Genomic DNA, 16,566 nt, shown 5'->3' with positions numbered 1-16,566 from the left:
TGGAAACCAAACAACTTCTACTTTTTGTAAATCTCAATTTCAATATAGAGATACCGAAATAATGTTCAGCTTCCAGGTAATGGATAATTCGGATTAATTCGGTCTAATAACTCAAAGAATAAAATGTAAATGGTAAATGTAGTCCATTGCTAAAGATTTCTTCGTCCATTAAAATTTTATTTCAAAGTTCTTGCTCGTATTCTGACCACAGCAATATTAATTGTGGCGGATGAATAATGGTTGAAAAATTAAAATTCAAGTACAGAATTGGGTTCACTGTTAATTTCTTTAATCCTCCGAAATTTTATTCCACAATTTTTGCCAATATTACGGTAACAGGAATGTATTAATTACTGAGAGTGAATAATGGCGCAAAAATAAAATTTAAATAGCGGTTCATTGCTGAGTTCTCTTATTTTTTGAAACCTTATTCCAAAGCTTCTATTTATATTCATATTTCAAAAATATTTTCCCAATTACATCAGAGATCAAATCTTCTGTTTTCTGTAGATTTCTCCTTTTCCTTAAATTATTGCTAATAAAATTCTCGCTGGTATGAACCGTAAAAGTCAATTCTCGGGATTTTCCAAGAACTTCCCGATGAGGAGGAGCAACCTTTATACCACGAACTTCATAAAAATCGAGAATATATGTGAACGAAAAGGGGGAAGCTGCGAGGAAAAGAAAGAAAAGAGATGATTCACCGGAAAGCATAGCAGGGTACTATTCAGTAGCTTGATAAACACACCGCACGGAGGAAAAGGCTGGAAAAGAGTGGAACAAGAGTGGAAAAAATACGGAAGAGCGTCTCCTGATCTGCATTTTTCATTTAGTCCCTGTTCCCTTCGGATAAAATGCATTAGCGAGTGCTTGCGTGAATCATACTGCACCCCATACGGACCACTGGTTACCATGGACGATAGCAATTCGGAATAACAGTGCAAACAGCATTGGTGTGGTTGTTCGTTCGTGACATCATCGTATATTTAATTTTGTATACACCATTTGCATATCGAGCCCGCTTTGCATCATATTGGGACTTCAGAAACGCTGATTTTCAAATCAGCAAATTTTCAGATCAATCAATCACTTTCTTTGCTTTTTACAAGGTCTCTGAACATTGTAGTGCAAGTAGGCGAGTTTAAATCCGTTGCCCCCTTACTTTGGAATTTATATTCGAATTAATACTTATGTTAGAATAGGCTATGGAAATTGTGTTCGTTTATACGATGGAATATAAAATTCTTTTGGAATCTTCTTTAAGCGTATTATTATTTGTAAAAAGTAAAATAAAACAAAGTTGATGGTCGATTAACACTTGAACGAAAGAATATACCAGTTATCGATTCACTTAAAAATTTCATTAAACCTAAAATATAAATATTTGAAATAATATATAACTCGAAAAACGTTGAAGAAATTATATAGGAATATTAATAAAAAGCTCTCTTATATAGATGTAAATTTTCATACTAATATCTCAAGCCAAAATGCAACGATTTGAAGAAAAATTGATGAATTTTCTCTTATTTTCTGAACGTATTCCGGAAGGATAAAAATAGAACTAAGTACGTCGACGTCGGTGAAGCGTTAACCTCCTAGATATCACAGAAGTTGTACAGTTCTCTGAGGCGGGAATTACTTGAAACGGAGAGGAACCAATTTCTCTAGCTTCCTCGATACTTTCAGCGATAATTTCGTTAGAAATACGTCGAAGAAACGATCGAAATCTGAACATTACTGGCTTCACGCTCGATTTCAACTTCGAGATATGTCTCGTACAGAATTCTCTCGCGTGCACCCTCATCCCTTTTCTCCCCAGGTATTTTTCACCGGTGCTATTGATCATTCTCGTCGACAAGGTGTGAGATTGAAAACGTGTCTGTTCGTACCGGCGCGGCCCGCGGACAATTTCCGCTGCGTCCTCGTTTTCGGCTGGAGGACCTCTTTCTGTTAATTTTAGAAAGGACTGTCGATTCTACTAGGAATTGTGACTAGAAAATGAGGAAAACCTTCATGGCAAGATGCGGATAATTCATTTTGTTTACGCCCGTTGTGTTTATACAACTTTTTTACATTGTTTTACTGTTTGGTCTTCGTTGGATTAAAGACCACCCGTGGCTGGGCGTGTCTGACTAGTTACTGACTAATACTACTTCTCGCTTGTTATAATAGGAAATCAGACAATAAATCTTCATTCCAGGAAAATTTCAACCAATATAAGAAATTATTTCTTGATTTCGCTACTCTACGTTTACGTAGAATTTAATTTATCCTTTTGGGAAAACTCCAAAGTGTTTTATGGGCTTAAAAGCTTCCCATGATAAATGTTCAAATATTCTCGCGAGCTAGTGTATATTTTGATAATGTCTATTGAAAACATATAGCATCCATTTCGAGTTATACAGACCCGGGCGCAGCAGGATTAACCGTTTCCTCGACTCAACAGGAATATTCAATATCATTAACTCACTCGACGATCGAACGAAGAGGCGAAAGCCGATTCTCAAACAAAGAACGCAATACAGTGGATTATCCTTCCCGATCTAGCAGCAACAGCCACTATCCACAATCGTCGTGCAATTAATTACGTGCTGGCCGTTTAATTACGTTAATTTCAGGAATACCGCAACGATCACCAGCATGAGACTCGTTCGACAAACGTGTTTACGCGGTATGTGATTCCCTATGTTCGATAATTGCACGCCCCTGTTTCCTATATTTCCTTTAAATTTTATCATTTTTTTCCCCAGAAAGATAGCTGCAATTCCCGGCGAGGGGTAAAAACGAATGGAGAAAGGAGTGGAAAAAGAACAACAAAGGAAGATATGGAAAAAGAGAGAGGAGGGGTGAGAAAGAGAGAGAGAAAGAGGACAGGAGGGAGGACGGGAGAGGGAGGAGGAGTAAAAAAGAAACAGTAAAATGAAAATTCACGAGGGTGTGCGTGAGACGCTGCTTCGTTTCATTTCCGTGGAAAATTTATTGGATATATCGACGGGTAGGGTGAGTGGCAGCGGCCGTTTAATTAAATCAATAATAAAGGGATAAATAAACTGCGCGATTCCGTATGGATGAGTTTTCATCCCGTGATTTTCGTTCGATAAAACTCGTTACCCGAGTCGATGATATTTATACGGAAACGGCGTCGCAGTGAACCCGATATAAATTTTTGATGATATAACTTTCAGCTTTGGAATTGTTGATTCGATGATTACCCGGGTGTTTATTAAGAGCGCGGTAAAAATATCGACCATTTGCGCGAGCCTCCGTACATTAATGTTTGTTAATCACAGTTCCTACTCGAAGCTCGATTTATTAATATTTGTAATTTATTGGAGAATTGGAAAGATTTGAATTAATATGCACCGTTTAATTAGACGTAAAGGTGTGTTTGTTCCTCTGCCAGGCGGAAGGATGTTCGTGAATGTAATTATAAAAATTTTGCTATCGGGCAAACCTCACTCGCTGCGTGTAATTTTATGGTATACGAAATGTAGTCGATGAACTCACCTGTGCATCTGCGAGGATGCGCCGCATCAAAGCCAAGGTGGGGTGCGTTGTGAGGTCATCTTCGAGGGCAAGTGCTTCACCTTCTTTGTTTAAGCGGTTTAAGGTATTGAGGGCTGTAACACAATATAAATAACCTTGTAATATGAATCTTGTAACATCAACTAAACCATAAGGAAATAGAAGAAATGTGAATAAAGTAGGAAGAAAAAGCAAGCAAGCCAAAGTTCGTCTGCAGATTGTACCATTTTTAGTTTAATTAGTTAGGTTACCCAGAATTTTATAAATCATGGATTTAATTAATTTCATCGTAATAATTACAATAATAAATAAAAACTATCATTAAATCTTACGATAGTCGAACTTATAGTAACTTCCATTCGAAATATTTTTTGGTAAAATAGAAATCCCAAGATTAACTCTTTAAATCATTTCATCATAAAAAAATTCCATAAATTCGAGGAAAATACGAAAAAATCTTTCTTAAAACACTTTGACGACTGGTGTCGCGTAGACGTGACTTCGTTCTGCCATCTGTTGTCGACTGCCGTCACGTTTACGTGACTTCAGCCTTTCTTTTAATTTAATCGCCACTTGAGCGTGAGACAAACGATTCCCGTGTTTGAAAGTGTTCTACTAAAGTAAAACGATTTACGAATGCGCTGAAAAGACTGGCAATTTGTGAGTCTAATGATCCAGCGAAAGTGAACGGTCAGAAAATGATTATAATCCCAATTTCTGTAACTGTATGGGACAATCAGAAAATAAAGAAACAACATTCATATAACGTTTATGCGTGTAGAAAATAAATAAAGATAATATGATAAAGATTCGATAATGATGATGGATTCGATGCAATTTATTCAAAAGATGTAAAGACAATATAAAATGTACGTCGAAATGTGCAACCGACAAAACGTTAACGTAGAATTTTAATTCCTTAAAACAAACTTCTTTGACTCGAAAAAAGGCCAAGATTATAACGTGAAAATTCAAAGGCAGGGTTGAAGACAAAAGACCAGGAACCATGGGATTTGTGCTGACAAGATGGCCGTCGTTTCCTGACTCGTTCATCTCGCATTACCTTCGCCGAAGTCGTTGCTGCGACGGGATAATTGAATTCTCAGAGCTTGGTGCTCGTGGCGCGAAGGTGGAAAAGCCCGAGGGGTGCCAAACTGTTATCGACAAGCTCGTTTCGATCATAGATCAGAGACGATGAGCTGCGCCATCCCTATGTCTCGTCCTTTTCTTCCCCCTCCTGATACATCGCGTTCGACTTTCTCGAGTGCGCTTTGATGTACAACTCGCACGAGAAACTTTCGTTTGAATTGTTTCGACATCGATTCACTGAATTCGAATCGATGTTCGATGGGTTACCGATCGACAGTTTTTGATTTTCTATCGATGCTTTCTGTCGATCCGCAACACGTTCGTGGTCGAAAGTTTTGAAACGATCGATGTATGGAATGGTAAGCGAAATATATTTGATTTTTTCTCGATTTAGATGATTTTAAGATCTTCAGAGTGTCAGGGTATATGATGCTTGGAATAATTATGCAGCAGTTGCTGCATTATTTCTCCAATATTTCCAAGAAACCATTATTCGTGTCTGGACGTATCAAGTGAAATCGTTTTTGTAGAATATCAGGAGATGTTACATGACGAATTATTGCCTTTCATAACTGAAATAGGAGATCAAAAGACTATTTTTCAAGAAGGCAATGTTCTCATTCATACAGCCGTCGTTATAGAAACGTAGTTTCAAGATTTCGGAATAGAATTTCGGGAGTCACGAAGAGGTTGAGAATTTAGAATTTTGGAAAATAAGGTAAGAAATTTGAAAATATGGTCAGACTGAAATAAGTTGAAAAATTAGAATCTTTGAATTTTTGAAATGTATTTATGTATTCGAAACTTAGACACTGAGATAAGCTGAAAGTTGAGAATTTTTGAAGCTGAAATCGATTGAAACTGCAATCAATCATTGAACTTTGAAAATTGGAATCAATTGAGAATTTACAGATTTGGAAATTCGTTTGAAAATTGATTGATAGTGAAACTGGAACTGTGAAAACTGATCCAAGTAGATCTGTCGAAAAACGAGACTAATTGGAATTTAGAATTTTAGAAATTGGGAACAGTAGTAGATTGGCAAATTCGAACAAGGTTGAAAATATCCTTCTTTAAAATTGAACTAAATCCAAATTATCGAACTTTGAAAACTTAAAAATTCCAATGATACCGAATATCCAAATTACTTTTTTTCTAAACTTTACATACACTTAACGTTTCTATCTTTGAGTTCTACTAAACTTCATCGATTATATCTTTGAATTTAACAAGTTCTCTTATCTATTTTATATTAAAATGTTTCCTTTTAGTCGTAAAAGTCCATTAATATTATATCATGTCTTTTTTTTTGTGACTTTCAATTATATTCACAGGTAATATAATATTACAAATATAATATTATTAAAATGAATAACACGGACAAACGTAATATCATCGATACGTGATAAGACATTTTCAGCAAATACTAATGAATATACCCAGAAGTTTCATAATAAAAAAGTTTCCTATCGATTACGTCGATATTACGAATATTTCTGAAAGTTTTATCTTCTAGAGAGGATTCCGAGTCGATGAACGTTCTCGGTAATTTCATTTTATTCCTCATCCGGGCGATACAAATAATTCATGGGGTAATTGCGTTAAGTTTATTCTGCTCACACCTTCGACCAAGTGTTACATCCTTTCATCAAGAAGTTGTACGCAGCGAGTAATTAAGCGACGAGATAAGAAATCCGTTTCGTTGCGCCCCACGTAACGAACCTTTAAACATTCTCGCTTAATTAGTTTTCAAATTCGAGCAATTACACCATGGCCGAAAGCGAACACCGGCAATTACCCGACTAACGAAGTTACCAACAATCTTTGCCGTGTAAATAAGTTGCTCCGGCCAGTTAACAGATGAAAATCAACTGTTTATTAATTCCTCGTGAATCTTTTATTTCGGTATTTAATCGTAATTTATTCGATCATTGACTTGATCACAAATGTCACGGTGGACTGAGCGTTGTAATACAATTTGTAAAGAATTCTATAGAGAATTTCCTCGTATAGAGAACCACGAAGAATTATTCTCTTATTCTAGGATTTGCAGAAAGATTTCTAGAAAATTTCATGTTGTAAATATTACTAATATTGTCGTCGCCTGAACGTGAGGATTTTAAGGGAAAAGCGTTAGGAATGAAAACCTCGCGTGAAAAATTCAGAATTTGCAGCAAGATGTTCGCAGAAAATTCTACGTTTCAAACATTAATATTGTCGTCACGTCGTCCGGATTTAAGGATATACAGGAACAAATTTCGTACAGAGAATTCAAAATGTGTAATAAATTGTACATAAAATTTATTACGTTAGAAAATTTTAAGAATAAAATTTCTTATAGAAAATTGTTTAAAATCCAACGAAACTTTTTAGTTTGTGCTTTAAAAATATCATCATCCGGTGGATCTGATATTGGGAAATAAAATGTCATATTGTATGAAATTTTCTTCACATTATTCAGCTATTATCCACAATATTCATTGCGCGTTATACTGCGTAATACAGTGGGAGATTATCAGGAACGATTGGGGTAATGTGTAATTGACGGAAAACATCGAAATTCGATGACATTTTCCACAATTCGGAGCACTGTACTGTTTTGGTGGATATCGATGCATTAGTACATCTATCGAACTCTCATAAACGTCAATGTAGCAAGCTCTCGAAACTCCTCTCTTTCTCTCTCTCTCTCTCTCTCTCTCTCTCTCTTTTCCAATCCCTCGTTCAATTCGATACTCGATTTATATCCCATCAAATTCTCATTTATTAGAAAGTATCGAGATAAAATTTGAAGTACGTAGACGGTTCGTTACGGACGTGAAGTTTTGTAGATAAAGCTAACATATGATCGACGTTATATTATTGAAAATAAAAAAGCGGTGAGTTCAAAAGTTCCAGTATTTTTCAGCATGGCTCTATCGAAGAAAAGTGAATGAGAGTTGAGGTAAAAATGGCAGATAGAAAAATGTCTAAAATATCTTGAACGTTTAATTGGTCAGTTTAAATATGATTTTAGTAGACTTTTTAATAAGTAAGAACTTTCATTAGGAGTGATCAAACAGATACGTTGAAGAATACTATGAAAACGAATATTTTCGTGATCAAAAATACTACATATAATCATAGAATAGTTAACACAGGATTTATCAACGATTGAGGTATAAAACCTGTACGAAAGAAAAATTGTAAATTTACGAAATTTCTGAAAAAGTACCAATTAATCGTTCTGATTCGTTTTAGTAATAAATCGCTCATTTCCCTTCTATTCCGTCGGATATTCACATTAAATTCTGCGCTTTCGTTCGTTAGAGAGTGAAAGATGTTTAAAAATCGTGGTATCCGTTTGATTGTCCGCCTTAATATCTTTTTGTATTCCTTTGGAGGAGATGGTTTTACGTTTGCAGAGAGTTAAGACAGGCAAGTACACGCATCGGGTTACGGTCAGGTATGTGCATTAAGGCACATAAAGGGCTTACGTAGACGTAGGCGACCCTCCCAGCTGGTATATAGGTCTACGTGCAAACACGCAAGCACGTTAAGTGCGCTTCCAGCACGAGGTCGCTATGAGACCAGCAGGGAACCGCGAAGGGGTTAGCCTGATATATGGGATAGCTTGATATTATGCGCCTCCGCACAGACCGGAGGAATATTCTTTACGATCTTTCCTCGAAAATGAAACCTATTCGATACGTCGAGATATACTCGACAAAATAGCCAGCTTTTATTTAACTTCGCGTGCAGATTCGTACTATTTTTGTAGACAGAAAATTAACCCTTTTATTGCTATTCGGTTGTCCTAAAAATGTCTTTCTTTTATAAACACGTCTTTTACAACGATGCATCTTTATACAAACATGAAATCTAATCTATCGAACGTTGTGATCTTTATTTTGATAGAACAAAATGGATCATACGTAATTTGATAAAATAATATAAAACGAAAAATGTTGGGCATCCATTATTTCCCTATAAAACGAAAGAAACTTTTCGGACGACGTAATATAAATGGTATCATAAATATTGTTGCAATTTCGCTGAAAGTTTCACTAATCTTCAATTAGTAATAATTTTATACTTCTATTTGTATAGAAATCAAGAATGTTTCCAAATATAAAATATCATAGCGCGTATTTAAAAAAAAAATAAAGTTAGTCTATTGTAATAAAAATAAACTTGTCTGAGCTAGTATAACGAAAATAAACTTTACTGAAAGAATATGATAAAACGTTAAAGGTAATTTTATAAATAGCACTTTTATTGGCAATATATAATTACTATCGACTAGATCAGCGTCGTTACATCTCATCAAAAACATTTTACCAAGGTTTAAGGAATAAAAAGTGACACTATCCGTAAAAAACATAGATAAAAAAAAACACTAAATACAGATTACATGGGAACACCTATACAACTTTAATTTATTTTCAGAGTTCTAAGATCTCTTCAATACGATTATACCTTCAATAGCCGATTTATAGCTGTGAGATCTAGCATTAACCTTACTGCAGTACTCGAATTTTTTAGTCCGACTCACGCTCAACAAACAAGAACAAGTTAAACATTTTAACAAAAATTAGTTAGTTTTAGATAAGGTTAAGGTTTAGTTTTAATACAAAATAAAAAATGTTTCTCATTTTCTGCGACACTTCTCAAAATGATATTTTACCTCTTTAAGAAACACTTTTCAATATATTGAAGTTTGAAAAAGATCGGAGATACCGATCAAATTGTAAAGTATTACCGTATATTAAAGCATCTTTCTATTAAAAATGCTATTTACCACGATTTTTTTTAAACCTTTCACCCGCTCCAGCTACTCACTCCTTTTCTAAAAGCAATTTATTAGAAGATTAGAGACTTCTTTCAAAGTCAGTTTCAGCTGCATCCTCTACGATATTGTGCTTTATGAAATAGCAACGACCAATCACCAAGAAAGCCCCATGTGCACCATGGTAATCCATATACCACTTTTTTTTCCTGCAAGACTCACCTTCCTCGAAGGGCTGCGCCCGTTTAGCGAATGCCCTCGAGAAAACGCCGCGCGGTTTCGAGGTCTCCACGCCGTTTTCTACGGCTGCGCTCATTTTTCTGAGTGGTCCTTCACGGAGCTTGTGTTCCCAGGATGAATAAAAGGACCATCTGAAATTCACGTGACACTCAACATCTTTGTTTAAAGAATCCGCGGTCATGGTGCGAGAGCTTTGATACGAATCTCCGTTTGACGTTCCTGCAATCACTTCTCACCCCCTAATTAAACGATTGAAACGATTTTCTACCGTAAAATAATTCTCCCTTGTTATTAGGTCTTAATTGTATAGGCGATCTTCTTTTCTGTTATTAAATTTAGATTTGGGGAAATAAAAGATACTTCATGAGCTTGGATTTTGACAGATTAGAAGTACTTCTTATGCTTAAAATTGAATTTGCTATAAGTTTAGTAATTAAAAATTTACTATACTATAATATTTGTTATATCAAATATTTGCTATATATTTCTTATCTTTATTTCATTTTATTTTTTTACTGTTTATATATTTATCATATATATTTTGCTGTATAGTTTCTATAAATTTATACTTAATAAAATATGTATATATAAAGATAATAATAGATACGAATAAATCGTCAATTTAATTGGTACTGATGTGTCTAATGATACACTATTGAAATATTGTACCACAATGGTAAGTAAAATTTAAAACATATATCTAGATACAGAAACATAGTAGAACCTGCAAGTCCCGTAACACGGTGTTACAGAAAATTAACGGAATTTATGTCACTGCTCATTATTACAAAAGAATATTACATCATGTACTCCATTTTACCATCTTGATTCGTTTCATAACGATGAGAATACAATGTTCCCTATGATTTCACCATTTCCACTTATCACCAAGATTCCAACAGATAATAAAAAAGAAAACTGTGGACGATCTACATATCTGGTTTTCACACATTTTCTCCAACGTACACTATTATTTTCGCTGCAGTAATGTTTTGCAATTTTCCTATTGCCCAGAATATATCACCTTAGCTACGTAACAATGCGTCATATTACATCACTATAGATATTCGCACAATGTCCCTAGCTAATTGCTGTTCTTCAATCAAGAGTTTCCCTTTAATTAAATGTAGATTATCTGATTACGGAGTAGAGATTACAATGAAGAACTGCCGGTGGTACGTCAAAGATTAAAAGCAACAAAGGGTGAAATCCCGTACGACATTGCATTCAAGTTTCTCTCTTTACGAGGCCTGGATAACATAGCATTAAGTCTACTCTGTTTAATTACTAAATCTTTATAATCTTCGCGAGCATTTTAATGTTGTGCCCAATGGAAGGCTGTTCTGGGAGATCTAACGATGACGTTAACGATTGTTTAAACACGATCAAATTGCGAGCACCGATTTTAGAAAGGAAAAAGGTAGAACGATGCTAAAAATCTTGATACTAAATTCTTTTAGCGATAAAAATATGAGTGGAGGTTGCAGAAAGTGGCAAGTTGAAAATCGTAGTGATGTAGGTCGAGATTTTGAAGTTTTGGATTTATAATGACCCATTTTAATCTTCAAACGTATTACTCCTTTATTTTTATAATTAATTAAGTTGTAATTTTACTCTGCGTTTGACACGTGTTATTTGCAAAAATATAATATAGTAATAATAATATTTATCATACGCTATACTAAATGTCTATTGTACGTTTATGTTTAAACTTACAGATCTATATCGTTAGTTATTTACCTAAAACTTATTTTACACTTTCAATACTTTTTACTTAATTCTGCTCTAATCCTAAACCATATTATACTAGCAAATTTCCTTAAATATACGTCAATGTAACTTTAGCCTTTGTTCTTATTCACACTCTATTGAACTCTATCGTCTTCTTTGCTTCCTGTATAAATGATTTGGAAAAATATAATGGATTTTTTGTAACAATAAACACAGACCACTATTTCACGAAGAATAGGAGTGGACTTACATCACTATGATTCTCACTCCTGCTATTGAGAATAGTTGATTTTCTCTTTCGAGGTGAATCTGATTCAAGAAAATGAAAGACGATTTATGGAGCGTGAATCTCTGTGATATAAAACATTTCTATGGGAAAATAAACAAGTGAAAACTGTAGTTATATTTCTCACGGAGAGAACAAAGATTTATAGAATGTCTGCAAATGTTATATTTTCTTGAAACGATTCTAGAAAGCAAAAACTTCTGCAATTATTTTCGCAAAGACTACACGAATTAAATTTTATATAGATTTCATTTAAAATACTTTATAAATTGTACACTCCTATTCGTAAATATTATATCACCCTTTTAGTATTGCATTAATATTGTAATTATTATTATATTAATATGTAATTATTCATATAAACTTCTCTACTGTTATATATTTTGAATCATACAGAAACCATGTGAATTAGTAACACGCAAGATTTATTAATATTTAGAGTTACGTTGAAAGGTTGATAAACTCTTGCTTTAAGCTTCACAACTCTAGTTTATCGTCCAGGCGTAAACCTTAGAGCGCGAGCTTTGACAACGGATATCTACAGCGATGGCAGGATAAACATCCCCTAAAAATTCGAGGCTTACTGTCCCTCGTATTATTAAGGGTACTGTGTATGTACATACACATCGTTCCCCCTCGATAGAACTCGATATTCGATCGTCATAATTTATCATTACACAGGGAAAAGGACGCGTTCGATAAATCCTCGTTGCGTTCGACCAAGTTTGCTCGTTGATTTATGCGCTTTACTGTTAGTGACTTTAGTCATGAGGGAGACACGGTATCTATGGATCTATGGTGGCTCGTTGCCAATACAAAGCAAAATAGCAAATAAATAAATAAATAAATAAATGCTTTTGATCATAAGAGAGACACGTTATCTATAGACCTGTGATGGATTTGTAATATACGAAGAAGTATGGAAAATAAATAAATAATAAATAAAGAAAACAAATGAAGTGAAAATTTTCTATTCGAAGACAAATAAATTAATGATTTGGTCGTTCAAAATATTGATAATCCAAGTGATACGAATATATTTTTGTAATCTTCTAAATAATCTATTTCGTTTGATTTTTGTTTGGAAATAAACATATCAATAATTTAATCGCTTAAAATATGTATAATGTAGGTGACACAAGTTAATTTGGCTTTGCCAATTATTTCTTTAACTACGGTGGATTTGGCTGACATTATTACAATGCCACGAATTTACATTTTGCTGCAAATAGAATATAAAAAAGGTGAGTACTAATTTTTAGTCGAAATTATTTCAAATTGACACACGAGTTATAAAGTGTCAAATTTGGAAAATAACTGTTTATTACTACGAACATAATAATTCCTTATTGGTAGATACACATTAAAACAATTGAATGAGATAATGGTACAAAAAGAAGTTTCCAAGTTAAGCTATGTTCAACGAGAATCTTTAGTTACTACAAAAGTTTCATACTACGAAACTGCTGCAATTGCACATTGTGATTAAAAGAGAATAATTACACACACAGGTTGGAAGATCGAAATGAATCAAATAAACAAATTAAAAGACGTAAACGAGAAGAGTTTAAGAACAATTTTGCGAAGCTAGAGATAAGCCAGAGTTAGAATAAATTATGGAACAAACATTAGATTAAACAGATTGGATGCAAAATGAGCGAGTAATTTCGTTTATTATAGAGAAACAGCTGGAGTTGTCACGTTTATTCCGAGTCGTAGCAATTTCTAATGCACGACCCCCTGGAGTTCAATTCCGAAATGGACATATACTGGTTTGCCGATCCCTTTTGTCAAACGGAGGGAGCGTTCGGCAGATGACAGTTTCATTTACAGGATCGCAACTGAAGCCACGGCAAAACAGCGATTTTCTTTCTTTTCCAAATTGCATACAAACATTAAAATAAAATAAACATTTATTTTCGCCAATAAAAGAAAACAAGCAATTTCATTTTATAAAAGAGTAATTGTGTTTTTAAAAAAGCGTTCAAAAAATTTCATTGAAAAATCAGCGAAAATTTAAGAGACGCTAGTTTATATATCTCAAAGGCCGAAAACTTCCTAATTAAAATTTTCATTATTAAATACATTTTAAAGATCCAAAATTCTTCAAACGAAACTACCTTAGTCTATAAATGTTATGAATTCGAAATGCTACTGTATAGATTGGAAGTTTTCAAGTTAAATTCTTTTTCATTTAACTCTGTTTCCTTCTTTTTCCTTTTTTTAAGGTATACAAAGTTCTAAATAACGCAACTAACTTAATTTATATAAATTTCCAGAGTTCGTAAGTTCCCAATTAGATCCACAAAATGAAATCCGTTGAAATCGAATTAAAACCATCTTCGTAAATTAATCATAAAGTCACTCTGTTTTTCAAATTTCTAGAAGCTTCTCCTAATGATTCATTCCATATTTCACTGTGAAACTGGATTTTCCACGACTGTTTCGACTAATAGAAATTAACGGACGAAATTTTCTGCACTCGTTTAATTCAAAGTTCGAGGTAAATGTAGATTCGATTCGCGAGGACGATATAAATGATGCTGAGAATTGGAGGAAGAAAAATCTCATTAGGAAATTCCATTTTTGCGCGAACAGCGGAAAGCTGACGCGTATATTCTAGCAAGCTTGTTCTTCCACCATTTCCTTTTTCACCGTTGGAATGCAAGTTGCTATGGTGGATCCTTCTTCTGTCAGAAGTTTCAGAATGGATGATAATTCTTGAAACAGAGGCGCGTCCTCGCGAAACGTAAATTTCGTGGTTTGGCTTCACCAGTTCGCGTATACCTCGTTGCCAAGGGATTCCAAGTGTAAACTTGCTACACTGTCAATTTGCAGGGATATTCGTGCGGAGAGTAGATTATCCAGGGAAAATTAACGAGGTTTCTGATCTCACATTTGGTTGCCAGTAAAGACGAAAAATCGACGATTAATTATTTTTTGTAAATTATAAATTAATGTTGCTTAAGAAAATAAATTTCAAACGATCAATGGTAAATCAACGTTGAAGGAAAGAATTGAAAAAAATCAACAAGTTAAACAAATAAAGTTATGTTAATATCTATAAAAATCTACGCGGACAAGTATCGAATTTTCAGTATCTCTTCACTATCTATGATAAAGTTGGCCAAGAAATGTTATCTTTCATATATTTTACATGTACTTATACTTTGCATATTGTATGCATATTTGCATATTCTATATTTTTACATATTTTATGTACCGAATATTTTATACGCGTATCTTTTCTTACAAAAATATAGATAAAATATATAGAATGAAATTTTTTGGCTACGTTCCTAATTTTCTCAGATAACATTCTATGTTTCACAAACGACACTCTGAACTAACCCAATCCAGCTTTACATCCAAAATTCCTGCAAAACGTAGCTTCACTATATTATCATTTCTGCATACGCAGATTTATCACTGTACTTAAGGGAACGCGAATATTTTCCCGAAGGTTCTGAAGTATTAGGATAAGGACAGATTGCAGATGTTACTGGCACATTAATTCCGAAATCTATGCGGCAATATCTCAGTGCAGATTCCTGCTATCTTAGAATAGGGTGGATAATGCCGATGTAATTTGTATTTACGAGCCTCCGCAGAGCCATTGCACAGCATTGCTCAATGGAGCACACATCCTCTTAGAAAAGAAGCATCGATCGGCGAATAAAGCTAAAGGAAAGAGCGTTCCAGAATTTCTAGTGACACGAAAGATTTCTAGCTAGAAAAATATCTTCGCTAACCGAACCCATCGATACGTTCGGGTTTTTTATTCGCGCGAATCTCATTAATGGAAATAGGTTCTTTTTTTTCTAATAGAGATCGACTAGAGCATGATTTACACTAAGGTTTCGCAACGAAGGTGATATCTAGGTCGGTGAAACCTTGAGGAAAGTTAAATTAGAATTAATACGATCAAGGAGTTGTCAACATTTCTTTATACGCCATGTAAATTTTATTCTCTTCGAAAATAATTACTCTACTTGAGAAAGTTAAATTGTAATTGATAGATATGATCAGACATCTATCGTGTTTTTATAGGTACTACGCAAGCTTGTAGTAGATGGAAGCTAAAAATTATTATTCATGACGCCTCGGAAACGTCGATCTTTTATGCGTACAGCAGTATCCAGATTTTCCAGCTTTCAAATTAGTTCTTTACAGCTCTCGAGCAGAGTTGAATTAAAAATTAAAATTAATAGATACGATTCAAAACTTGTAGACTATCGTGTTTCTCTCGTGCATCGTGTAAATTTTCACGTGTTCTCGCTTCTATCAATTCTGATACTTCATATAAGTTGTTCATCGGTATTAATACACGCAATTAAGGACTTGCAAACTATTTTATCGCGCAAATTTTCCTTTTCCTTTAAAAAAACGGCACCATTTGTGGTATCTTCGCAGATAGAAATATTATTAACGAATGATCATTGATTTAGAGATCTGAGAATGAAATGTTTCAACTCTTTTGAACATCTAGGTTAATTATTTTCATGTTGTAGAATTGCATCTGTTCCACAGAGAAACTCAATGCAAAGAAATAAAACTCTTCGAAACTTAGGAAAAGCCCGAATTCTCAAATTTAATCCTAGCACACCATTAACAATTAATTAACGACCTATATATTCTCTTCTAAGTTCTCGGAAATAGGTCGCGCTTCTACAAATAAAGCTCTCCGTACAATCTTTTTACTACGCTTTCCGGAGAAGCCGTTTCTATTATTCAACTTATTCCCGTCGCAACACATGGGTTTGAGTTTGGCCTGAATTACAAATCCGTATACTCGTAAAGGGTTACTGAAAATTTAATTGCATCGACATAATATCAAATATCAAAGTAAATCCTTTAATTTAAAAGGTTTCCAATATCAGGCTTTGTAATAAATAACGATAAATCTTCAGACGAACTAGTAATG

At 34.1% G+C, this 16,566-nt stretch overlaps 1 protein-coding gene across 16 annotated transcripts in view; it reads right to left on the bottom strand.

Annotated features, from left to right (window-relative positions):
* LOC132913772 (kazrin) overlaps nucleotides 1-16,566 on the bottom strand; it is a 141,087-nt gene that overhangs the window by 52,343 nt on the left and 72,178 nt on the right. For 15 of the 16 annotated variants that reach the window (XM_060972317.1, XM_060972316.1, XM_060972306.1 and 12 more), the window contains one exon: nucleotides 3,511-3,623. In XM_060972317.1, coding sequence (XP_060828300.1) covers nucleotides 3,511-3,537 — 27 coding nt within the window. In that variant the 5' untranslated portion in view covers nucleotides 3,538-3,623. Of the gene's footprint in view, nucleotides 1-3,510; nucleotides 3,624-9,607; nucleotides 9,757-16,566 lie in introns of all 16 variants that reach the window. The other variant, XM_060972308.1, reaches the window with a different exon arrangement.

The sequence above is a fragment of the Bombus pascuorum genome, chromosome 13 (genome assembly GCF_905332965.1).
Source record: "Bombus pascuorum chromosome 13, iyBomPasc1.1, whole genome shotgun sequence".
NCBI lineage: Eukaryota > Metazoa > Arthropoda > Insecta > Hymenoptera > Apidae > Bombus > Bombus pascuorum.
This window is presented reverse-complemented; position numbering and strand designations above follow the sequence as displayed.